The sequence below is a fragment of the Danio rerio genome, chromosome 22 (genome assembly GCF_049306965.1).
Source record: "Danio rerio strain Tuebingen ecotype United States chromosome 22, GRCz12tu, whole genome shotgun sequence".
Taxonomy (NCBI): Eukaryota; Metazoa; Chordata; class Actinopteri; order Cypriniformes; family Danionidae; genus Danio; species Danio rerio.
The window spans coordinates 21,143,155-21,169,651 of record NC_133197.1 but is presented as its reverse complement, the minus strand read 5'-3'; the positions used below and the strand labels follow the sequence as shown (position 1 = coordinate 21,169,651).

General features: G+C 36.3%; 3 protein-coding genes across 20 annotated transcripts in view; 1 reads left to right on the top strand and 2 right to left on the bottom strand.

The window, feature by feature from the left end:
• Positions 1-16,400, bottom strand: part of shc2 (SHC (Src homology 2 domain containing) transforming protein 2) — a 45,497-nt gene extending 29,097 nt beyond the window's left edge. For 2 of the 16 annotated variants that reach the window (XM_073936596.1, XM_073936601.1), the window contains exons 1-3: positions 16,152-16,299; positions 13,526-13,564; positions 5,285-5,515 (exon numbers count right to left, since the gene is read on the bottom strand). In XM_073936596.1, the coding sequence (XP_073792697.1) occupies positions 5,285-5,425 (141 nt within the window). In that variant the 5' untranslated portion in view covers positions 5,426-5,515; positions 13,526-13,564; positions 16,152-16,299. 16 annotated transcript variants of the gene reach the window in all.
• A 26-nt stretch (positions 16,401-16,426) lies between these two features.
• Positions 16,427-17,932, top strand: cks2 (CDC28 protein kinase regulatory subunit 2). Of its 2 annotated transcripts, XM_005170460.6 has the most exons (4): positions 16,427-16,584; positions 16,881-17,008; positions 17,449-17,525; positions 17,602-17,930. In XM_005170460.6, exons 1-3 carry the CDS (start codon positions 16,520-16,522, stop codon positions 17,490-17,492), a joined length of 237 nt encoding a protein of 78 aa, XP_005170517.1. In that variant the 5' UTR covers positions 16,427-16,519; the 3' UTR covers positions 17,493-17,525; positions 17,602-17,930.
• Positions 17,933-19,749: 1,817 nt separating this feature from the next.
• cimap1d (CIMAP1 family member D) lies at positions 19,750-25,958 on the bottom strand. 2 transcript variants are annotated; one of them, XM_073936205.1, is made up of 4 exons: positions 25,630-25,958; positions 22,755-22,865; positions 20,377-20,490; positions 19,750-20,256 (listed from the first exon to the last, which is right to left on the bottom strand). In XM_073936205.1, the coding sequence occupies exons 2-4, from the start codon at positions 22,765-22,767 to the stop codon at positions 19,778-19,780; spliced, it is 606 nt and encodes a 201-aa protein (XP_073792306.1). In that variant the 5' UTR covers positions 22,768-22,865; positions 25,630-25,958; the 3' UTR covers positions 19,750-19,777.
• Between the last annotated feature and the right edge of the window lie 539 nt (positions 25,959-26,497).

Below are 26,497 nucleotides of genomic sequence, written 5' to 3'. Positions count from 1 at the left end.
ACAAGGGAGGAACAAAGCTTCACTTTAATTTACAACCCTCAAAGGTGGTATTTACCCTGTAAGTACAGGGAACAAGGAGGGAACAAATACTGTATTTACCCTTTAACTACAGGGAACAAAGAGGGAAGAAGCTGAACTTTAACATACTAGTGTATACTTGAACACTAAGAACAGAGTAAACTACAGCAGCAGTTTTTATTGATTGAAGACCAAATTACTAGATTTTTCTATAAAGCATCAGCTTTACATTTACTGAAATGCAACAGTTAGCCCCCCTGTGCAACAGCAGTAAAGATGCGAGCCTGTTTTAATCTGCATTGAACCCTGACGGTAGGCCTATGTCATGCAAAGTTATTTGTTGATAGTGAGTTATGGAGACATTGATGGCTTTGGTGAGATCGACGAGTAAACATAAGGTAAGTAGTGTATGGAAATATATTTTATATTGAATTGCAGATTTAAAATACATACAGTATACAATAAGGGTTCATAATTTCACAGGTTGTAAACCTTTTATTCATTAAACACCCCATATAAAACCCAAGCACTGAATAAGAGTACTAATGTACTCACGCAGGTGCATATACAGTACATTTGCAGATAGCAATAGGTTGTCACCATCCTTGCATAATTCTTTATATGTATACAATACTTGAAGAAATGTACATCGTAAACTTAATATACTTCTTTGCGTGATGGATATCTTATTGTTACTCCCCTTTTACGCAAACATTATGGTTTGTTCTTTTGCAATTTAAAGAAAAGTACAACGTTATTTCACTGTACTTACGCGGTACCTTTCATGCTGAATATCTGGTTGCTACCCCCTTATTACCCGAGCATTACAGTTTGTTCCCTTATACTTACGTAAACGTTATTTATACTTACACTATAGGTACAGAAAAGTACACCGTTATTTCACTGTACTTACGCGGTCATTTTCGTGATGAACATCTGGTTGTTACCCCCTTTTTACCCAAGCATTACGGTTTGTTCCCTCATACCTACACATACGTTCATTATACTTACACAGTACGTACAGAAAAGTACACTGTAATTTCACTGTACTTACGCGGTACTTTGCGGGTTGTAAAAGAAAGCGTTACCCACGTTTTCTACACTGACTTCTCTGAAAGGGACAGTACCCTCAATGAAAATGTTCTCAGGATGTGTTCTCACTTTTAGTTTGTTTGCTAATACAGTACATTTGGGTCTTGTCCGCTTTGTGGATACACAAATTTCTAGATGGCCCCAGCTCTGCACAGATTTTTTTTTCAGCCCTAAATCAATCAAATCAAGGTGATCAAAGCTACTAGAAACTATTATTCAGGTGCTAGTTGGAGGTGATTGGAGCTAAAGAGTTGTGGCTCTGTAGGAATTGAGTTTGAGAACATTCATCAAAGTATACAAAAAAAAAAGATTTTACAGCATATATTTCGTGATTATAATACAAAACAATCAAATGCTGTGTCGGGCTAAATCTGATGCGCACATGGCATAGTATTTAAATGAGTAAATGAGTCTAATTGGCTCCAGGAATTAATCTATTACACACACAAACAAACTGTAATCTGTAAAACCTGTATTGATCTGTATTGGGCAACATTGAGGCTATGATGAACAAAAGTATGCGTCAGCATTTTGTCTTTCTTAAGGTTGTGTTTTTGTGACATCACATCCTGTTTTCGGTTTGTTTAGATGTCTTTGGTACATGTTGCACCTGTTTTTCAGTAGTCTCAGACCATTTGTTTTGTGTGCATCAAGGTTCGACTGGCAGTGAGTACACTTATTTAAACGAATTGCACAACAAACCAATCAACACTAGAATTTTAATTAAACCAGACCTGCTGAATGTGAACACACTTTTTTTTTTTTGTGTTGTGAAAACCAACCAGGCTCATTCTGATTACATACCCATATATACAGAGCAAAATACATCCCAGAAGCTAATTTTTGCAGTTTTTTTTGCGACTCCACCAGTGGGCGCTGTGTATGCTTTTTTAAAACTCAAATTTCTCTCACGAGTACCATTTATGCCTGCTGTTCTCGCGTAAATCTGCCAGAGGCTGCTGTCGACTGAGTTACTGACTGACCAACCAACCGATACTCCCACCGCTATATTTTATTAATTGCTCTTATGTGCTTAAGCACTTAACACTTTCCTTAAAATCACAAAATTATTAAGTGTCATGTAGCCTATAAGGAATAATTAATATCAAATAAAATTAAAAATTAATTTAAAAATTAATTTCAGCTCTCTCCGGAGCATTTGGGCTGAATGTTTGACGGTGTTTATCTAAATGAGGATGTTATAAAAAACATTTTCTACCAAGTAATAAACAGAGAATTTCTGTGGTGTTATATTATGGATAGTGTGCTCCTTGCGCTGGCGAGACCACTCGATATTCAATGCCAACAGTCGGTCGGCGATTAAATGAATATAATGAATGGAAACACACAGGCCAGTGCGTATAGACATATCATGTACTTCTGTACAGTAACGTGTCATTTGTTTGTTTTGGTTGTCTTCATTTTAAAGGTTTCGTGATGATGCGATGGTGTGCTTTATCTACCTGATTCCCGCAGAAGTGAGCGGGTTGTGTGATTCCGTATGTTCTGGGGGCGGGGTTTGCATGACGCGCTGCAAGCTACTAGCGCGACAGTGGAAACGCGACATGATTTCGGCCTCAACTTCCTGGGTGATTGGCCAGGCCTAGCCCGATTAAAGCCCTGGCTCGCACTGGCCCGACAGTGGAAATGTGGCTATTGATCGCCACTGACCCTATTCCCTAAACCAAACCGCAATGTTTTCAAAAGCAATCCAGAAAAAAAAGCCCTCGCAGCAACCTGATTTTTTACCACGTTTTCAGATTTTTACTACAATCTCACCCTGTGATTTACATGTTTATTTATTTTTTGTCTTTCGTTTTTGTCTTTTGTCCACTTTTTGGAACCATTCTTTACCTAACTCCAGCCCCGGCGTCCTTTTAAAGACGAAAAGTGTTCGTTTTAAAGACGAAATGCAGCCATTTGTACCTCTGGCTACGTAAATCACAATCTCCAGAAACGTATATAGGGCTACATTTTCGAGTGAGCCTATGTTGGACAAAACTACAAGACTGTATTTTTTTATTGTGGGATACATTTTCTGTAGTACTGTCGTATTTACTATGCTAGTCAGCGTGTTCATTATTACGTAAAAAAAATACCCCAGAATTAAGAAAGTAATCTAGGATTTTTAGATATTGATTTCTTTTTATAGTATTGATGAGCGGGCGCAACCTTAAATCTCTTTGGCTCGAGACTTCCGTTCTATTTCACTTCCATTCATTTTCAGATGTTAAAAACAGCTCATTATGTTGCTTGATGTTGCAAATTGATATTTTCACACTTGTTTGTAGAGCAGGTAGTTTGAGTTTTCAACCGTTTTTGACTTTGTTTGCGAAATCGAGTGCACCTCCGCATTAGAATAAGTTCAATACTGTCTCCTTAAACTTTTTTAAGCATGTATCATGACTCCAGCCCATCTCTTTCCAAGAAACCCATCGCAGACATCTTAACTAGATTAGTCAGCAGCGGGAAGTGTTCAATCAGTGTGATGAAGCTTCTTCCCTTTCTTCTACTGCATTTCTTTTGCTTCCTCTATTTCTCAAAGAACCCATTGTGGCACTAGATGTTGCATGTTAAATTAACACTCTCTTCACAGAAATAAAATCCTCAAGTCCCAAACATCGAAACGTAAAGGATGTTTCCACAAAATTTAATTATGGCAAGCACAAAAAATGGCAACATCCACCAGTGATGCTGCAGCTAAAGTTACGGCTTACGAGTGACTTCACTGAATGATGTATATGTTTGTCACCATGATGGAAATATAAACATGTAAATAAAAGACTGGCAAGTCAAAGGAAATGCATGCATGTGAGGAAATGACCATTAATTCTGAATATTATCTAAATAGTTTGTCATCTAGGATTCATACAGATTTGAGTATTGAAAATAAAAGTTTTCTTTACTATGGTTAGTCGAACAAAGCAAGAATCTAAAATCCCTTATTTGTAGTGTGCCAACATGCCAGAGTGTTGTTTGGCTAACAGCCCCCTTCCATGCCTGTTTCCTCTGCTACACATGTGATACAAATGACTGTGATTAAACCTAATTGAATAAACGAATGAATGGTGCCTGTGTAATGCAATTAAGTAGCGTGCGCAGGCCCAGTCTAGGCTTGAGGGCTGTACACACACGGTGGGGTGGATGAGTGCAGGGACGATGGGGTGAGAAACTGGGTAGAGAGAGGATCGCTGCTGTTATTGACGTCAAATAGTCTGCCAACATTAGTAACCCTTGGCTGACCAAGATGCAAGCCAGAGACTGAAATACAGGGTTATATCCACTATATCTACTAAAAATATAGTACTTAAAGGGTTAGTTTAACCTCATGTGGTTCCAAACATTTTTCGTTATGTTTCTGAAATAAAATATTTTTTAAAAGAGTTAAACCTGTGACCATTGACATCCACGTTAGGAAAACTAAATACTATGGAAATCAAGATCTCTAGTTTTTTCCAAATATCTTGCTTTAGATTCAGGAGAAGAAAAAAACCCAAGCAGGTTTGTGACAAATGAAGGGAGAGTAAATTATCAGTTCTCTTTAAATTTGTTTGGTTACCAAACCTACATAAACAAATATATTAACAATCTTTGTGATATATTAGCATGTATGCTAACTTCAGCTCTTTTTAATTTATTAAAGAAAGCACATGTATGTATGGACCGTTATTGATCCCAAAAGGCACAACTGGGAATTGCGCAAATGTCCATCTTGGGATCAAATTCTGCGAACAGCCGTCACTCATACTCCATCATAAACAATGAGCCACCCTCCACCTCCCATCAGCTCTAGTTTGTTGTTTACTTCGGTTTGTTTACCCTCGCCTGGCCCCTGCTCTGACGCAGTCGCAGTACCACACAAAGCAATATATCTGGATTAAATTATATATTCCTGCTTTCTCCTCAAGCAGATGAACCCTGACATAACCAATACACTGCAGCAAATAGAGCGCCATTGTTCTCCTATCATAAGCAGTTGAACTCAGCTTTTAAAGAGACGGATCCTGCAGTTGTTTATTCAAGTCTCTGCATCTTCAGAGCTGCATAAGATGGTGCAATGCATGTAAATGAATGCCTATCGACAAGACTAGACAGCAGCATATTGACACCATTGCAGAAACAAACATTAGACGGAAAGCATGGTGAGATGAGGAGATAAGTATAGGGGACTCACCCTGACGATGTAGGAAGCCCCTGTGCTGCTGATCTTTTTGTCTGGGTGCAACCACCCTTGAGACGGCTTGTTGATGAAGCTGCCCTTCTGGGTGAAGTTATCCCCGAGCCATATTCCCTCCACCCTGGTCCTCCGGTTCATCCCGGTCCTGAAGCTCCCAGAGCCCCCTGGACTCCCCTCGGCGGCCCCTGCGCTGGACTCTCTCTGACTGGCCCTCTGTCTCCTGGAGGCCTGTAGGGAACAGGGGCCCACACAAACAGGGTCACAGGAGTTGAACACAGCTGCAAGGCTAGCCACAGGACCGCTGGCAGCAGCCGTCCCCCCAGAAGCCGCAGCAGGGGAACTATCGGTCGGAGGTGCCCTGCCAGAATCCTTGCTGGAATTGGAGCTAGAGCTGCTGTTTGATGGGCTACGGCTGAGCAAAGAGTTGGAGAACTTCCACTGGGGCATTTTGGGGATGAGCATGCAGAAGGTGGTGGTGCCATCCTGCTCGCTGTCCATCCCGGGCGAGTCAGCCAACACCTGGGCTGAAGGAGGAGGTAGAGCAGCGGTCTGCAGGGGCGGCAGCTCCAGGCCCGGCGCGGACGAGGAGGCCACCGGTGTGGCCACCACCTTCCCGCTCATGGCCAGGCTCTGCATAAGATCGTCGGAGGAGGTCACAGAGTCGTTCCGGAAGCGGTCATACTTGGGCTTAAGTAGCATGCCCGGAGGAGCGGTCCAGAGCGGAGAGGACAGTGGGGGGAATAGGGAGGGGAAGGGGGATGGCTAGGGAAAGGGAAACGGAAAGATGCAGTGGAGATGCAAAGGAGAAATCCACAAGATTCACTGCGGACTCAGTCTAGCCCTGCGTCCCCTCTCTGCTTTCTGACACTGTCCCTTACTGTGGCTTACTTGATCCCTCCCTCTCTTCTTCATTCTCTCTCTCTTTCTCTCTCAGCCTATCTTCCCCCCACTCTCCTGGTGATGTCATAGTGTTATGGTCTGTCTATTAGCTCTGCCCAGCCCAGCTGCGTTCAGGCAACATTAGCTAATGCACATCTGCCTGAGCACCTCCTTGCATTTATTACAGATACAAAGCCTGCCGCGATAGATGAAGGTGAATGATGGGTCTTATGTTTTGAATGCCACTATCGCGGTTAAGGCTAATTCTTGTGGAAAGACAAAAGCAATATAAATTGTTTGTATTTTTGCATCACAGCATGGAAATACTGGAGTGGGGAGGAAATATTCAAATAAGACATTGAAACACATTGGTATAGCATAAATGCTAAGGTTTAGCTGGGTAGAAAAAAAAAAGTTCTTTATGTTTAGCCATCACTAATATTTATTACAGGCTTCTTAAAGTGAAAGCTCATACAAAAATAACATTGTTAATTGTTGTTTGTACTCAAACATTTTTTATACTGCACAGATTAAATAAAGATGCCTTTATAATAAACTGAAATTAGTTCAATTTTTAATTAATCTTTATTTCTATAGCACTTTTACAATGTGAATTGTGAAAGCAGCTTAACACAGAAGATTATAGTAAATTAAAACAATGTCAGTCCAGTTTTCAGATATCAGTTCAGTTTAGTTCAGTACAGTGTGGTTTAATTTTCACCACTGAAAGTATAACAGTAAAGAGCAAATCTATTGGTGCACAGCTATATAACATATTAATGTGTATTTTACTTGGTCACACTTTAATATTAGGATTAAGGATGTAGAATGAGATCATGCAGAATACATACAATAAAGTGTCAAAAACAGCTAATATCTTAATATGCATAAGCCACAAGTTTAGAGTAAGAATTAGTACTTAAAATCAAGTGTTGCCCTTCAAAGTGTCACCTTTCATGCCGCGGATCAAGATAATCACTATTCAGGAAAGTGCCTTTGTGGTCATTATGAATACTGCCTTTTAATTTAATTAAAATTAACAATGAAAGCATAAAAAGACTTACAGTACTTGTCAAATGGCTTGTTACAGGGCACATTTGAGTGCTTAAGAATTTAAAGCATCATTAACAGCAGTTAATATAGAGGAAATTAACTTCTTAAATACCTCACAGCAGCGTTGCTGAAGTTTGGATCATCTAACAGTTCTCTTTCAGACGCTTTCTGGTCTTCTCTTGCTGTCGACAACATCTGAGTTGTCACATTCACAGGGCTTGTGCAAGACGCTGTGCTTGTTTGACAAACAGTCTCTTCCTTTAACTCTGACGTCATTTTTTTCGCAACTGCCCAAAAAAGTAAACGCAAAGACTCCACGAGGCCAAATAAACAGGAAGCCCCAAAATACTCTATATTCCATTTCAGTTGCTTATGTGTATACACTATCTTGGTGGAAACCTCAGGTCTGCGGTGTTGGAAAAAAAATCTCACACTTGCTTCATAGCTCACAAATGACTTGTTTTTTTCTTGATACATTTTCCTAAATCAACAACTTTGGGTGACCTCTTTGAGGTGTTGTGCAGAGATTTTGTTGATTTTCCATTTGTCACACATGCATTGCATTATAAGCTGTGGTAATTTTAGCTTTTAGAATAGGGTCGCTGTGCCCGTTTGCAATTAGTGAGAGTGCATGTGCAGGGTCACGGTCTGGATCAATAACTTTGTTAAAAGCCAACTACAAAAGGCAACAAAAGCTAAAAAAAGAGAAAGAAGTAGCAAACTTCACTCAATCACTGTCTGGTTTTCCAGTGGGAGCCATAAATGTTCAGATCATTTGTCCATATTTCACTAGTTCCCTTAGGATGCATCTGTCTGATTTAATCTAATATCTTTAATTTAACAGATTAAGGGAGTTAAACTTGAATTGTCATGCTTTTCTAATATCAACTATTAAGTAGAACAAGGTTGTGTTTAGCGAGGTATAATGGGATAATGATTCGATCTATTTTTAATTTTAAGTACGTAGGTAACATATATTGGCATTACATAAACATCTATTTCCTCATAGAATAAAAACGTCACTTACATACAAGTTGAAAATTAAACATAGCTTTTTTTTTTGTTTGGTTATTCCCTTTTTTTATTGTACTGTCTTTTAAATTTTGTTTAAAATGTTTCTATTAATGAGCTTAACGTGCTGCAATTAAAGATTTTACGTCCTAAAATTACAAAAAACCAGCAAATTAAGAAAAGATATTTATCTGTTTGACAGCACACATGCTGCAAATCCTCACATTGCAAACAAATGAATAACGCATGCTGAATTTTCTCATATCGCAAACAAATTAATAAAACACACTGCATTTTCTCCCAACGTCAACAAACCAATAAAATGCACTGCATTTTCTCACATTGCAAACAAACTAATAAAAAGCACTGCATTTTCTCACATCGCAAACAAATTACAAAAACGCACTGCATTTTCTCACAACGCAAACAAATTAGTAAAACCCACTGCATTTTCTCACAACGAAAACAAATTAATAAAACGCACTAAATTTTCTCACAAGAAAACAAATTAATAAAACGCACTGCATTTTCTCACAATGAAAACAAATTAGAAAAACACACTGCATTTTCTCACAATGCAAACAAATTCATAAAACGCACTGCATTTTCCCATAACGAAAACAAATTAATAAAACGCACTGCATTTTCTCACAATGCAAACAAATTCATAAAACGCACTGCATTTTCCCATAACGAAAACAAATTAATAAAACGCACTGCATTTTCTCACAACGAAAACAAATTAATAAAACGCACTGCATTTTCTCACAATGCAAACAAATTCATAAAACGCACTGCATTTTCCCATAACGAAAACAAATTAATAAAACGCACTGCATTTTCTCACAACGAAAACAAATTAATAAAACACACTGCATTTTCTCACAACAAAAACAAATTAATAAAACACACTGCATTTTCTCACAACGAAAACAAATTAATAAAACGCACTGCATTTTCTCATAACTCAAATTAATAAAACACACTGCATTTTCTCACAACTTAAACAAATTAATAAAACGCACTGCATTTTCTCACAACTCAAATTAATAAAACGCACTGCATTTTCTCATAACTCAAACTACTGAGAAAAACGCGCTGCATTTTCACAATGCAAACAAATGAATAAAACACACTGCATTCTTACAACGCAAACAAATTAATAAAACGCACTGCATTTTCTCACAACGCAAACAAATGAATAAAACACACTGCATTCTTACAACGCAAACAAATTAATAAAACGCACTGCATTTTCTCACAACGCAAACAAATGAATAAAACACACTGCATTCTTACAACGAAAACAAATTAATAAAACGCACTGCATTTTCTCACAACACAAACAAATTAGAAAAACACACTGCATTTTCTCACAACTCAAACAAATTAATAAAACGCACTGCATTTTTTCACAACGCAAACAAATTAGAAAAACGCACTGCATTTTCTCACAACGCAAACAAATTAATAAAACGCACTGCATTTACTCACAACTCAAATTAATAAAACGCACTGCATTTTCTCATAAATCAAATTAATAAAATGCACTGCATTTTCTCACAACGCAAACAAATTAGAAAAACGCACTGCATTTTCTCATAACTCAAATTAATAAAACACACTGCATTTTCTCACAACTTAAACAAATTAATAAAACGCACTGCATTTTCTCACAACTCAAATTAATAAAACGCACTGCATTTTCTCATAACTCAAACTACTGAGAAAAACGCGCTGCATTTTCACAACGCAAACAAATGAATAAAACACACTGCATTCTTACAACGCAAACAAATTAATAAAACGCACTGCATTTTCTCACAACGCAAACAAATGAATAAAACACACTGCATTCTTACAACGCAAACAAATTAATAAAACGCACTGCATTTTCTCACAACGCAAACAAATTAGAAAAACACACTGCATTTTCTCACAACTCAAACAAATTAATAAAACGCACTGCATTTACTCACAACTCAAATTAATAAAACGCACTGCATTTTCTCATAATTCAAATTAATAAAATGCACTGCATTTTCTCACAACGCAAACAAATTAGAAAAACACACTGCATTTTCTCACAACTCAAACAAATTAATAAAACGCACTGCATTTTCTCACAACGCAAACAAATTAGAAAAACGCACTGCATTTTCTCACAACGCAAACAAATTAATAAAACGCACTGCATTTACTCACAACTCAAATTAATAAAACGCACTGCATTTTCTCATAATTCAAATTAATAAAATGCACTGCATTTTCTCACAACGCAACCAAATTAGAAAAACGCACTGCATTTTCTCATAACTCAATTTAATAAAACACACTGCATTTTCTCACAACTCAAATTAATAAAACGCACTGCATTTTCTCACAACGCAACCAAATTAGAAAAACGCACTGCATTTTCTAATAACTCAAATTAATAAAACGCACTGCATTTTCTAATAACTCAAATTAATAAAATGCACTGCATTTTCTCATAACTCAAATTAATAAAACGCACTGCATTTTCTCACAGCTCAAATTAATAAAGCGCACTGCATTTTCTTACAACTCAAATTAATAAAATGCACTGCATTTTCTCACAACTCAAATTAATAAAACGCACTGCATTTTCTCACAACGTAAACAAATTAATAAAACACACTGCATTTTCTCACAACTCAAACAAATTAATAAAACGCACTGCATTTTCTCACAACGAAAAAAAATTAATAAAACGCACTGCATTTACTCACAACTCAAATTAATAAAACGCACTGCATTTTCTCATAATTCAAATTAATAAAATGCACTGCATTTTCTCACAACGCAACCAAATTAGAAAAACGCACTGCATTTTCTCATAACTCAAATTAATAAAACACACTGCATTTTCTCACAACTCAAATTAATAAAACACACTGCATTTTCTCACAACGCAACCAAATTAGAAAAACGCACTGCATTTTCTAATAACTCAAATTAATAAAACGCACTGCATTTTCTCATAACTCAAATTAATAAAACGCACTGCATTTTCTCACAACTCAAATTAATAAAGCGCACTGCATTTTCTTACAACTCAAATTAATAAAATGCACTGCATTTTCTCACAACTCAAATTAATAAAACGCACTGCATTTTCTCACAACTCAAACAAATTAATAAAACGCACTGCATTTTCTCACAACGTAAACAAATTAATAAAACACACTGCATTTTCTCACAACTCAAACAAATTAATAAAACGCACTGCATTTTCTCACAACGTAAACAAACTTATAAAACACACAGCATTTTCTCACATTGCAAAAAAATTAATAAAATGCACTGCATTTTCTCACAACACAAACAAATTAGAAAAACGTACTGCATTTTCTCACAACATAAACAAATTAATAATACGCACTGCATTTTTTCACAACGCAAACAAATTAACAAAACGCATTGCATTTTCTCACAATGTAAACAAACTAAAAAAACGCACTTCATTTTCTCACGATGCAACAATTTTAAAAACATTGGAACACAACAAAAATGTTTCAATGCAACCTAAAAACGTGACGGACACTGCTGTGCCATGACTAGCGCTCAGTGAAGTTGTAGGTGATCTTTGAAAGGTGAGTTTTTGTTGGTTTATTTTAACATCCTGATTTCCATGTCTTTTGTATCTTTTAGCATAAATAACAATAACCTAAATAGCTGGGTCCGTCACGTTTTAGTACATGTTGGCGTTTTTTGTAATTGCATGTGTTTTTTTTTTTTATTGCAGCACGTTAAGCTCTCTCTGTCATCGTATAAATGGCTTTCTGAAGAAAGCAAAAAAAAAAAAGGGTTGGTTAAAGGGACAGTTCACCCAAAAATTCTGTCATCATTTACTCACCCTTGACTTATTTTAATCTATTTTGAGTTTTTTTGTTTTGTTAAACACAATAGAAGATATTTTGAAAAATGTTGGAGATCTGTAACCATTAACATACACAAAAGGAAAAACAAATACTAGGGAAGTTAATGATTACAGCACTCTTCTGATGTTTTTCAAACTACTTATTTAAAGTGAGCAGAAACAACACAATTCTTGAGTTTTTTGTTCAACCCACTTATATTTGTAAAAACTAATCATTTTATTTTATTCCTTCATGTTGTCCCAACAAAAATTAATCGTGTGAAACCCAGCCTTTTTTACGGCGAGGTTTCCAACATTTTTCAAAATATCTACTTTTGTTCAATAGAATCTGTTTAACTGCATTGAAGAGTGACATTAGTACATGTTTCAACTATACACAAGGATGAGCAAAAATACATTGAAATGTACTTTAAAATAAAATACCAAATGCCTAAATTTTACGTGTATCAAACTACAAAATACAGCACCCACAACAGGTATCAAAATAAATTACTGGATTTTGAAAATACTGCAAAATACTTTTACATGGGAGTATAACAATAATAATGGGCATATTCGATCAATCCCATCACCATCAAACTGACTTGGACTTCTTGCAAAGTATTTACAGTGGTTTAAAATACAAAAACAAGACACTGAAGTATTTCGATAAAAAATTAACCCATTTTCATAAACCCTATCAAATACATATTTATACTTAATATTTAAACTTGTATAATAAATACTGCCCATTCCTGACAATACATTATATGCTATGCACATTTTTTATAGGTACAACAGGAAAAATAAAAATAACGTTGCAGTTTCTGAAAGAAGACTGCATGCTAAAATGCTAAACCGCCGCATGAGAATAAACAAGGTCATTTTACCCAAACAAAAGCCAAAAATTAACAATTTAACAAATTTATTTACTTTTTGATACAAAGATCTCAACAACATAAGATAAATTGATAGCATATCAAAATAAATACTTCTGCTTGTCAAGCGACAACATAAGAACAGCCACATTCATTTAAAAATAAACCACCACGCCAAAAGTGGAAAATACATTTCAATCTGATAAACAAGAACATTGCAAACAGCCCTATGCATAAGTCACATACGCGTAATAAATAGATCAATGCCAGACAGTGGGTGACATTTACCGTGACTTTGGCTGGAACATATTATCATGACATTAAACATCAAATTGTGGTCAATGTGGGTGAAGGTGCTGTATTAATATTTGCTACACACACCAAAAGTAAAAAAAAGAAAACACACACATGTCAGGCATACACCACATCCTCATTTAAAACGGTTGAAGCAACGTATCACAAACTGCAACATGAGAACATGCTACTGTAAATACAGAAAGATTTAAGATACTAAAGAAAAAGGCAATGCTAACTCACCGAATCTACTCCCCTCTGCTTTAGGTTGCAGCTCCAGCCCTACAAAATACATGCACAGTTATGTTTTTGAATGCAGAGAAAGAAGTAGAAGCACATTAGAGTCATGAGATGTAAAGTTTGAGCCCGAAGGGGGAGAGAAACCACTCAAACCACAGGCTAGAACCATGTGTCCTTGTTCAGAAACACACACCATCACACATACACACCTCCTACCATGACATGCCCATTCAGACTACCCGTTTCCTGCTCTCGTGCACTTATAAGTGTCAATATTTAAGTTGCTAAATGCTTAAATGGATGCATATATAAGCTTTCATATGCATTATAATGATGATGATGATAAGGTTGATGCTGCTTAGAATTACTTTATTTGAACTTTTAAACATATCGTAGTATATCTACAGTGTGCTATTATTCTAACAAACAAACCGTGCTCGATATTGTAGCGTTAACATATGCGCAAACGCATTCTTCATTTGAATTTGTAGCTTGAACCAAATGTTTACTTGTGAAACGGAAACTGTGTAATTCATTAACAAGAGTCACTGAAGTTAACCTTTAGTTAAAGATCTAGCAAACTTGATTGTTTTTTTTAACAGGGTACAGCATAAAAACGATTCAAACGTGCATACGGTGTGTTAAAATAAAGTACAGACTGATATACATGGTGCTTAGAAAGCACCATGAATCAAGCAATGTGTACAAAAACTTTAAATTGTCATATAAAACAAAGACTGAAACCTTATGAGATGAACAATAAAGCAGGCTTTCTGATGTCGCATTGCTGTGCTTGACAACATCATGCGCTTGTTAAAAAGGTCACAGGAACACTGTGGTCAAATCAGCAGCCCTGACATTAAATGGTAAAGCATTCAAAAAAGATGACAACAAAAGAATAAAATGGAGCAAACCTCAAACAATTTGATCTTAAAGGCACGTTTTCATTTGCTCGAAGATGCTCCATCACAGCTTTACAGACTTTGGGTTAGCTTGAAACATTAATAAGGATTTTGTGAAATAACCAGGCCTATATGAAGAAAATTCATTCATTCATTTTCTTGTCAGCTTAGTCCCTTTATTAATTCGGGGTCGTCACAGCAAGATGAACCGCCAACTTATCCAGCACGCTTTTACGCAGCGGATGCCCTTCCAGCCACAACCCATCTCTGGGAATCATACACACACAAACAATTTAGCCTACCCCAGGTTCGACCCAGCAACCTTCTTACTGTGAGGCGACAGCTTTACCTACTGCGCCACTGAATCGCCCCACATGAAGAAAATGTTTAGCTCTATATTTGTAGCTATACTTAAATAAATAAAAAATGTAAATAAAATAAAAAATAAATGTGGAATATATATATATATATATATATATATATATATATATATATATATATATATATATATATATATATAGAGAGAGAGAGAGAGAGAGAGAGAGAGAGGGAGAGAGAGAGGGAGGGAGGGACACGGTGGCGCATGAGGTAGTGCTGTCGCCTCACAGCAAGAAGGTCTCTGGTTCGAGCCTCACCTGGGTCTCTATACCGCATGTCTTTGAACTTGTGGGGAAACCTCAAACACGGGAAGAACATGCAAACTCCACACAGCAATGCCAACTGACCCAGCCGACACCACCGCGTTGCCCATATAGCTCAAAGGGGCTAATAAGTTTGACCTTAAAATGTTTTTTAAGAGTTAAAAACTGTTTTTATTCTAGTCAAAATGAAACAAATAAGACTTTCTCCAGAAGAAAAAAATATTATCAGACATACTGTGAAAATATCCTTACTCTATTAATCAAGATTTAGAAAATATTTAAAAATGCATTTTTTTTTAAAGGGGGGCTAATAATTCTGACTTCAACTATATTGTACACAAAAGAAGACATTTTGAAGAAAGCTACAAAACTGCAACCATTGACATTCATAGTAGGAAAAAAAATACAGTGGAAGTCAATGGTTACAGTTCTTTTGTTCACTTGAAACAACTGAAAGATAAACATAAAACTGAACAGAATTTAATTTATGGGTGAACTATCCCCTCAGCTTTTGATCTCATTTTGTAGGTGGATAAAATGTTGTGTTCCTAGGGTCATTAGTGGGTGTTTTGCACTTTGTAATAGTTAAGTCACACAATCACTTTGTGCTTGTGAAAATATTATTACTACACGTAGCCCACACAAGACTGTTCAACAACAACAAAAAAAGTAAAAGCTTTTATGGCTGTTCATATACTCTAAAACAGCATTTATATGTCCTGAACTTTTGAAGATGTGCTCAAATCATGTACACAAAAAATTGTTAGGCTACTGTAAAATGTAAATGTGAAACTGTAAATGTTATAACCTAAATCACGGCCACATTGAGTCTACATTGGTAATTAGATTAACCAATTTATTAATTTACAATGTGAAATTACACATGACATATCTCACACAACATTGTTCTAATGCTAATTTAAACGTCTACCGTGTCGTTTTATAATTTGTTTATCATTTAAAGTTTTATAATAAATGAAATCGCCAAGATATAAATGACAGGGTAGAAACACTCTTGGAGTAACGTTAGCTTAATGTCATCCTTGATATCGCACATTTTGTCACAGTAGCACGGTTGAAACTCACCTAAAACCAAAAAATGCCTTGAAGCTGGAAATAAATAAATTTTCTTTAAGACAAATAAAGGCAAGAACATTAGTCCCCCACAGACAAAATGAATAATTTTAAACACACGGCGTGTGTTTTGCAGACCTCACCAGGTCAACAGAGCTTCGCGCGTGCACTCAGTGCTGTCAAATGTGTCAAACGCAGGCGCGCGCAGAGAGGCGGAGCCGCAAGTGACTCGACCAATCACACGTGCGCGAGAGACCGTTTGAGTTCAAAACTGAAGCGGCGCCCTTACAGGAAAAACACTGGCACTCCGTAACGAGCATACGAGACTTATTTCGTATTTCGCATTAAATTAAGACTCAATTTAACATTTATCACACAGGATGTCTTCAGGGAAAAAGCAGATTTACTATTCCGACAAGTATTCTGACGAAGAATACGAGTACAGGTGAGGATTTTCACTTGTTTTCTTTCACCTTTCTGTTCACTTTAAGTTTCGGGTAACGTAACGTTAAACATAACGTAAAACTTGTTATGTCATTTGGCTGTTTGCTGTTTTAATAAAATATCTTAAAATTGTACGCAAATACGGCGGTATATACGCAGTTTACGGCGTATTTTCTGAGTTATGTCTCAATAATAGCGTTGTTTTGTCTGACAGCTTGAAGAGCTGTTCAGTGAAACCTTTACGTTACATAACATCAGTTTGTCAAACTAACACATTGCTCCTCTTCTTCCAAATAGACATGTTATGCTTCCCAAACAGCTTTCCAAATTGGTGCCTTCCTCGCATTTAATGTCAGAGGAGGAATGGAGAGGACTGGGAGTCCAGCAAAGTCAGGGCTGGATTCATTACATGATCCATAAACCAGGTTAGTATTCTTGGACATCTAATAACATTATCTAAAACCTACTTTGACACCTTAAAGGGACAGTTTGTCCAAAAGTGAAAATTCTGTCATAATTTACTTACCTTATATTGTTTCAAACCTGTATCTTTCTTTTGTTCGACACAGAAGTAGATATTTTGAAGAATGCTGAAAACCTGTAACCATTGACTTCTATAGTATTTGCTTTTCCTACTATGGATGTTAATGCTTTCAGGTTTATTCAAAATATATATATATTTTTTGAGTATTTACCAGAAAAAAAGAAACTCAAAAGGTTTATAACCAGTAAATAGTGAGTAAATTTCCACTTTTGGGAGACTATAACTTTAATTACTTTATAAGTGGAGACCTTTTAGAAATCCTGAATGAATTATACCCCCCAAAATATGAATATTCCGAAATCCTCCACTTTTTCCATACAGAGCCTCACATCCTGCTATTCCGAAGGCCGCTTCCCAAGGAATGAGATTTCAAGATTGTCATCTGAAGTTAAACTACAGTACGTGGTCGGCTGTGACCATGCGTGCATTTCTCTCCATACGTTTTGATTTGTATATAAGTTTTATTATTTGCAGATCTATGGTAATGAAATGTTACTTCTCCTCCCCCTTTCGTCTGGAGATGACGGCAGCAGGAGCTTATAGAGGGGAATGAACGAGTGCTGCCTCCACCTCCCCAAAGTGTTTTCTTTAGATCTACACTGAAGTCATGTAAAATAAGTTGGATGGTGTTCCAGGTCTAGTAATCGCCCCTGTCATGAATAGAAGGAATAGTTTTTGTTGTACGCTAAAGATGCTTTCCATTGCTGAACTGCTGTTGTTTAACATCTCCTACTTGTATCTTGAGCAGTCGACTTTGTTGTTCTACATTTGTTGTTGACAAATCAATAAATATTATTTTTTATTATCCCGCTTGTATCCTAATTTGTAATAATAATCTATATTATGTATTATATATAGGTATCAAACTCAGTTCCTGGAGGGCCGCAGCTCTGCCCAGTTTAGTTCCAACTCTATATAAGCACACCTGATCAAACTAATTAAGCCCTTTAGGCTTGTTTGAAACCTACATGTAAGTGTGTTGAAGCAGGGTTGGAACTTAACTGCCGGGCTACGGCCCTCTAGGAACTGAGTTTGACACACTTGCTTTAGATCAGGGATGTCTAGACTCAATCCTGGAGGGCCGATGTCCTGCAAAGTTTAGTTCCAACCCCAATCAGAAACACCTGGGCTAGCTAATCAAGCACTTGCAAGGCAGTATAGAAACATCCTTGCAGCTGTGTTAAAGCAAGTTGGAGCTCAAATCTGCAGGACACCAGCCCTCCAGGACCGAGTTTGGACACCCCTGCTTTAGATATTTTTTTTAAACATTAGAACAGGGGTGACCAACCCTGTTCCTGGAGATTTACCTTCCTGCAGATTTTAGTTGCAACCCATATCAAACACACCTGCCGGTAATTATCAAGTGCTGTTCAGGTCCTAATTAATTGATTCAGGTGTGTTTGATCAGGGTTGGAGCTGAACTCTGCAGGAAGGTATATTTTCAGGTACAGGGTTGAGCACCCCTGCATTAGAATGTTTTCTGTTGAGCTGAATTATAATAACTATTATACATTTTATTTACCATGGTTTAGAAAATACACCTACTAAAATGTGATTCTGTGTAACAATCGTTTATGTACCAAATAATTTAGTCATCCAAATTTACAACAAGAAACATTTGACGACACGTTAAAAGACTCAAATTAAGGATCAGAGTGCAGCAAAATACTAAATGATTATCGTTTTCTGTAGTTTTACATTGGCCCATCAAACCACTAGATTTTACCCTCAGCAAGACCCAGCAGGCACATGATGACAGATTGACGTTGTACCCCAACATCGTAAGACCTTGCATTTTGTTTGGAAATAAAAATCGGGTTGAAGTCAGAACCCAGTGTCAGGCCGACATCAAGATCCAATATCGCATAGACATTGCATTTTAATTTCTTTCCAACCTGAAAACAACAAAATATCAATGTCTAATGATGTTACAGCTTGACGTTGTGTAGATGTTATCAATGTGACGTCCATCAGACATTGGATTTTGGTTGCCATGCCTGAAGAATAAATGTCAGTAATTGATCTCAATATGACATTGGTTTAAGATGTTGGCTCGACGTTGGATTTTGGTGACTTTCCAACACAACCTAATATCAATAAAATATCAACGTTATTTTACATCGTTATTGGACGTCAAAATAACATTTTCCTTAGATGCTGGCAACCTAAATCTAGCCTAATATAAACGTCGTCTTATGACAGTGTGCAACATTTTAAATCTTTACTTTAAAATCACTATAGTTTATAAAATGCATTTTGTAAATAAAATTTGATGTTGACACCAAAATTTGACATCTTTATAGATAAAAAAATATTTCTGTAATAAAAGTAACTGGAATCATGCCGCTATAAAATATTTGATCAACTATATATATTTTTGTTATCAATTCCACATGACTGAAGGTCACACAAATGCTAACAATCTATTACCTAACATCAGAGTTTTCTATGTGACAAATATTAAAAAGATGCACTAAAATCTGAAAAGCTTCATTTCATTTTTTTCAATCTTCATTTCATTTTCAGCATCAACATCGCAATCTAACATCCAAGTCCAATTGTATTTATAGAGCAGAAAAACTAATTATTGTAATGTGAGTTTTTTTTTTTTTTTTTTATATCGTGCAGCACTCATGCCTTCAAAATAATACTAATCTACTACTAAAGGAGTGACGAACTCAGAATGCCTGATGCCTAAAGAGAAAGCAGGAGGCCTGGGCTTGTGCGCAGTCACTTTCTCAGGGTTATGACTTCCAGGACCAGGAACTTGTGTGGCCTCCCTTCCATTAGCATGTCTACCCAACATGGAGAATGCTGGCTGCCTTGGCAGGTAGACACTGGGATCTGTGCGGTTATATCTACTGGGACCTGGAGTTTTGGACCAGTTCTCAGCCAGACCCCCAGATTTGCATCTTGCAGAGATGGTGTAACTGGCACTGGATGTTTTGGTCAGGACATTGGAGCCTATGAGAGAAGGAAGGGTGTATTTGTTTGGGGCCGGCACAGCATCAATGGAGCGATACTGAGTACGGTAACCCATGGTGTAGGACGGCGGCTTGCGATGGGTGCTAGAAAGTGAAGCTTTTTCAGGACTGTATGTTCCTGGGCCTGGTGTGGAGAGTATCCCACCTGCAAATTTCAAATACAAACAATAGTTGAAAACGGTCAGACTCTTAAGTGTTTCCTTGTGGTTTTGACATGAAGTGGAGCAGTAATTAAGTGACTGTTTTAACACGATAATCAGATTACCTCGATTTTCCATCCTGCCATGTAAGGAGTAAGCAGGAGTGCCGTCTCTTCCAAAGCGAGTCAGCTTGGCATCAATATGATATTTAGGCCCTGGACTGCAGTCAATGTTATGCACTGCAGAATACACACAGCTTTACATCACTTAGGAAAGAACTAGTCAGATTTTACATCATAGTACTTATTGCTTAAGCAAACTGTTTAACTACAAGAATTACTATGTGTGTGTGTGTGTGTGTGTGTGTGTGTGTGTGTATATATATATGTAGATCTATATATATATATATATATATATATATATATATATATATATATATATATATATATATATATATATATATATATATATATATATATATATATATATATATATATATATATTCAGATGAAGTCAAAAGTATTAGCCTGACTTTTTAATTCTTTTTATCAATTTCCGTTTAACGCTAGGAAGATTTTCTTCAACATAATAGTTTTAATAACTCATCTCTAACAACTGATTTATTTTATCTTTGCCATGATGACAGTAAATAATATTTGTCTAGATGTTTTTCAAGATGCTTCTATACAGCTTAAAGTAACATTTAAGGCTTAACTTGGTTAATTAGGTTAACTAGACAGGTTGGAGTAATTAGGCAAGTTATTGTATAACGATGGTTTGTTCTGTGGACTATGGAAAAAATTTTTGCTTAAAGGGGCTAATAATTTTGACGATAAAATAGTTTTTAAAAATTAAAAACTGCTTTTATTCTAGCAGAAATAAAACAAATAGCATTTCTCCATGTTTTATTATTATTGTATTAATTCAAATTTAAAGTGTGCCTTGTTGTATGACAGTGTTTTTTTATTATTTATATATATACATACATAAATACATACATATATATATATATATGTATATATATATATATATATATATATATATATATATATATATATATATATATATATATATATATACACATACATACACACACACAGTTGAAGTCAGAATTAATAGCCCTCTTTTGGATTTTTTTTCTCTTTTTTAAATATTTCACAAATTATCTTTAACAGAGAAAAAAAAATTCACAGTATGTCTGATAATGTTTTTTTTTGCTTTTGGAGAAAATCTTATTGTTTTATTTCAAATAGAATAAAAGCAGTTTTACATTTTTCAAAAACTATTTTAAGGTCAATATTATTAGCCCCTTTAAGCAATTTTTTTTTCAATAGTCTACAGAACAAACCATCGTTATACAATAACTTGCCTATTTACACTAACCTGCCTAATTAACCTAGTTATGCCTTAAATGTGACTTTAAGCTGTATAGAAGTGTCTTGATAAATATCTAGTACAATATTATTTATTTTCATCATGGCAAAGATGAGGAAAATCAATTATTAGAAATCAGTTAATTAAACGATTATGTTTAGAAACGTGTAGAAAAAAAATCTTCTCTCCATTAAACAGAAATTGGGGGGGAAATATACAGGGGGCTAATAATTCTGACCTTAACTGTATATACCTGTATATGCTACAAATATTTACTATGTTTTCTATGTATATAAAATAATTGTGTAATTTTTAGATGTCTTTGACCCATGCAGTAAAACCCTAGGGTAAAACGCAGAGGAAATTAGGTGTAGAAAAAGTAAAACATTTAAAGGGAACATTTTGAACAATTTACCATTTTTGTACTTTAAAATAATAATAATAATAAAGAAATAAATGAAAATTGTTAATAAATAGTTGGCCCATTTTAACCTTTGATTTGCCCTACCAATCTATTTGAGAAGAGAAGAATGATGGGTTGGTGGTTTGGGCGAATATCTTTGAAAAATGTCATCATTTTAAATGTAATGTAACCTTCTGTTTGTTTGTTTTTTAATTTCTTTTGTTTTGTAAATTCATCAGATATTTAAAAAATGTAAATACTGTCACATGACGGATATCAGGCAATGCACAAGACATCAGCGAGAAAATCAAAGCAAAACTGGTGCAGCTTAGTGTATTCAACATTGATATCCATTGTATTAATGGGATTGTTTATGTTTTTGCTGTAATAACTTCATTAAACATTTTAAAAATATACTGTGTTCAATAATATAATTTTAAGCAATGTTTTCTAGTTATTTTTAAATATTAGGAAATTAATTAGAAGATTATTTATGGAAACTTTAATGTACCTCCAGCACACAGCCCTCAGTTTGATTTTTGGCCCTTCATAAGAAAAAGTTTGGGCACCCTTGACCAGCACAAAGATGAAATATGAAAATGTACAGCTGTCTGTCTCCCTCTAGTGGTGGCAATAGAAAAATACAGCTTCCTTAACGCTAACATGTCACATGGGCTATAAAACATAACTCTTTAGTTTTGCTACTAAATGTCATTACAAACTCACTGTTGTTACTCATTCTTCCATGAAAGGTATAAGCAGGACTCGTTGACTTGGTAAAATCGTGGCCCACAAAGCCAATCGCCGGTGGAAGGATATATCGACCAGGCCCTGGCCCTAGAAAACACAGCCGTGACAAACACCATAATCATGCAACCACCCAACATATGCACAGCCCTGCCTGTGCAAGCAATCAGAAATATGTAGTAATGCATTTTTGGCAAGCAGTTGTGACAGCAGAATCTGTTCGGAAGATCCACACCCTGTAGATGCAGCCCAGCAGGAATGTGAGCTCATCGCAGTGGCGTGATGGTTTTTCCTGGAGTGGAGGACAGACAATGCCTTTGGCTATCTTCTCTGATACTACCAGGGGAATGCCATGACATCAGCCCACAAATGTTTGTGAGGGCTACTGGGAGCACAGAACATTCTTTTACATTTACTTCAACATGTTTTAACAGGCCTGGACACCGAGTTATCGTAACCTCCCTCGAAAGTGTGACCTTTGGAGGAAAAAGTAACTAATCTGCACTTAAAGGAAAATGTTACTGGAGACATTGGAAGCATTTGTTACAAAAAACAAGCCTTACAGAAACTTTTATTGGTAATAAGGTCAGTTTCCCTTTAACTTAATCCTGCTTCAAGACTGCTACACACACACAATACACAACAATGAAAGTAACACATAGCAAAATATCTCTGGCCCAGCTCTGACCCACACAATCAGCTTTTGCTTGGCCCTCATCATGCCACAATGAATCACGGCACATGACTGAGCCAAGTCTGTCTTCTAGACAAGGGCCAAACATAAACCATATCTGGGCCAAATACCCCAAAGTTACAACCCATAACTGAGCCTGAACCGGGCCAGATATATTGGTGTATCACGACTGCAATGAAATTAATAAACCCACGAATCATTGTGCTTTAGGTGTGCTTTTTCTCAAAGCGACCTGATTGGTAGAATTTTTTTTTTGAAAATAATAAAAATGTATTTTAAATGTGGGTCAAGACAGGCAAACTAACAAGGCACACATATTAATTATTAACATCTTGGCCAAGCATTATGTGCCACCCTAAGACGGTGCCATCTCTACCAATCCAGGGCCATGTCTGGCCCACATGCTGTGATGCATTTCATGCATGCAAGGATCGCTGGTCTCACTCTCTAGTAGCCTAGTAGTTTTAGTAGTTCTAAGGCAACTACTGTATGCTTAGTGTTTGGCCGGCATGGTGCAGGAATTACACTTATTACTAAGCCAAACTTACATTCTATTTCAGAGCAAATATTTAGAGTAGCATGGTAACAATTTGGGAGCGTGTCACAGGTTGTCATTTTTCAAAAATGAACCAATGTGGATATAAAACCTCAGTATACTTCACCTCAGAAAAGCAGGCTTGGCGGAATAGCGCTATTTACTTATCTTTAGTTATTAAATTAAATAAAAATCTTCATTATCGATGCTGTAAAAGGTCCTTTATGAAACTGAAAATAGTCACATCAATCTTTCGCTGGAAGATTTTAGAGGCTGAACAACACTTCTGTGCATATAACCCATTCGTAACAACAAAATCTACATCAGCTTTGCGTGACTAAAATAGTTTTAAAACAGAGCATTACCTGTCAAAGAGAAATACTTCAGCCATGGTGTCCAGCATTCCTCCAGCATGCAAAACTAACTCTAATATTGATTCAGCATTTGTTTTTACCACTGTCGCTCTTTCTCTTGTGTGCACACGCAATCGGCTTTACGCAGTTGTACAAATTTACATTTGCTGAGTGACAGTCAGTTTGGGCTACTTATCAGAATTATCAGATTATGGGAATTGTCAGCCTGACAAATTCTAATTGGATGAACATTTTTTAGTCTTATGCCTCACCCAAAATATAAAAAAACATAGATACATTTAGATCATTTACTTAAATCAATACTATTGGAATGTGAAGAGACTTTCAAACAGCACAACAAAAAATGTTTCTGAGGATAATCACCTACTGCACCTTTAAAATACTTTTTAGTGTCAATTTAGGGTACTACTGATGTGCGCATGCCCAGTAGACGCAGCTGTATCCTTTCAAGTCGTCTGTCTGTCTTTCCCTTCCCTTCTTTATTTAAGTTTAACCTTCAAATAACAGGCATATAATAAACAAAATAGTACAAAATAATAGCATAATAAAACCCTAATTCATCGTCGTAAAGTTGTATCTGAATGAATGAAACTGCTGGCTAAAGTTTTCACGTCAACACATTGCCACCTACAGGCAGAAATAATCACTTCAAACAGCAGGCCCGAGCGTCGAAGTTGTAAACCGTTCGCGTCACTTCTGCCTGAAATGACGACAGGATGGAGATTTAAGGTAAACAATGAATATATCCAGTTGTATTGTTGCAGTTTAAATCATCTATTAAATCTAAAATATTGTAATACGAATAAATAAACTGTTCAATCTATCAATCTGCATGTAATGGATAGGCTGCTACCTTTATCAAAATTGACAGAGATTTTACCACAAATAAAACCAAACTATGGATTTGCTACACTACTGTATTTGTAGTAAGACTGTTCATACAAATGGTAACTTTGTTGGAACATGGCTTCAATGTTGATTGTTGTTCCATGCATTCTTTCAGCAGAGGTAGTGTTGCATAGTGTAGAAATAGTATATAAACAGCTTACCTCTTTCTCTGCCAGCAATGACTGGACGCTTCTTTTCTGTTTCACTCATAGTCATGACCACATTTGAGACCGAAGGTAAAAGTCTTTGCTTACTATGTTTGCTGCATAGTCAGCCGTAGACCTTATCAAGTCCCTATGACAACTTTCATAAAATTTGAGTAAACCAAGCTCAAAGAGCAGCTATTAAGGATTTAGCTTTTACCTCAGCATTAGCTTTTTCAAGCAATTAAAAAAACCCAAGAAGCTGAAACAGGTGTCGTTTTCGTCCTTCCGGCGAAAATCTGATGTCCACTGTAAAAAAGTCCTGACCTCATTTGGACTGGACAAGTTCAGTCAAGTTCTCCATGGTCCTCCATCTGATGATGTCATAATTACAGCCGTCACTTAAATCAGAAAAACGAACAGTTTGGTGTAATCTTCATTCAAGCTGGTGGACTCAGTCAGGGGCCACCAAACCCATTAAATATACACACGCATATGAGAGACAGAAGCACAAAGATGTCATCACTTGAATTCATCGTGGTGTAACATTATCTCCATCAGGTAGGCTAATCCCTCCCCTCAATTCCCTTTCATGCCTTTACAGGCCAGAGATGGACCATCAAGCATGGGTCACCAGGGAGACCAGCACCTGGGGGCCCTCCTGCAAAGCTGTATAAAGTGGGCCCTTAATATTTTAGAAGAGATGAACATCTAGAAGAGTGCGTACCATATTTCTTTATATCAACATAAATAGCATTGCGTCAAAATTCTGAGTGCATATAAATTGCGAGTTGTAGGTATGGTAGATATATCCACCTACTGCATTAACCAGAAAAAAAACATTAAACATTAACTGTTAAGCCTGATGCTATGGTAACCAAAGGTAAATGCCAACATGCAACACATGGGGTCAATGTGTTGCTAGGAACTTCACGCTTGCTTAAAAGAGCTTGAAGCTAAATGGGGGTCAACAGATTGCCTGCTACTTTAACCCGTATACAGCATCTTGATTTTTTTCATTAATTAGTTTGTCCACAGGATGGCAACACTGGATGTAACAGTGTTTTTAGTCCATAAAGAAACTTCTG

Excerpts from the sequence above, each read along its gene's own strand:
- cks2 (XM_005170460.6), top strand. The coding sequence starts at position 16,520 with ATGTCTTCAGGGAAAAAGCAGATTTACTATTCCGACAAGTATTCTGAC. Across the intron at positions 16,585-16,880 it reads GACGAAGAATACGAGTACAG|ACATGTTATGCTTCCCAAAC; the intron begins GTGAGGATTTTC and ends TCTTCCAAATAG. Across the intron at positions 17,009-17,448 it reads TTACATGATCCATAAACCAG|AGCCTCACATCCTGCTATTC; the intron begins GTTAGTATTCTT and ends TTTTCCATACAG.
- cimap1d (XM_073936205.1), bottom strand. Across the intron at positions 20,257-20,376 it reads TGGCAGGATGGAAAATCGAG|GTGGGATACTCTCCACACCA; the intron begins GTAATCTGATTA and ends TGAAATTTGCAG.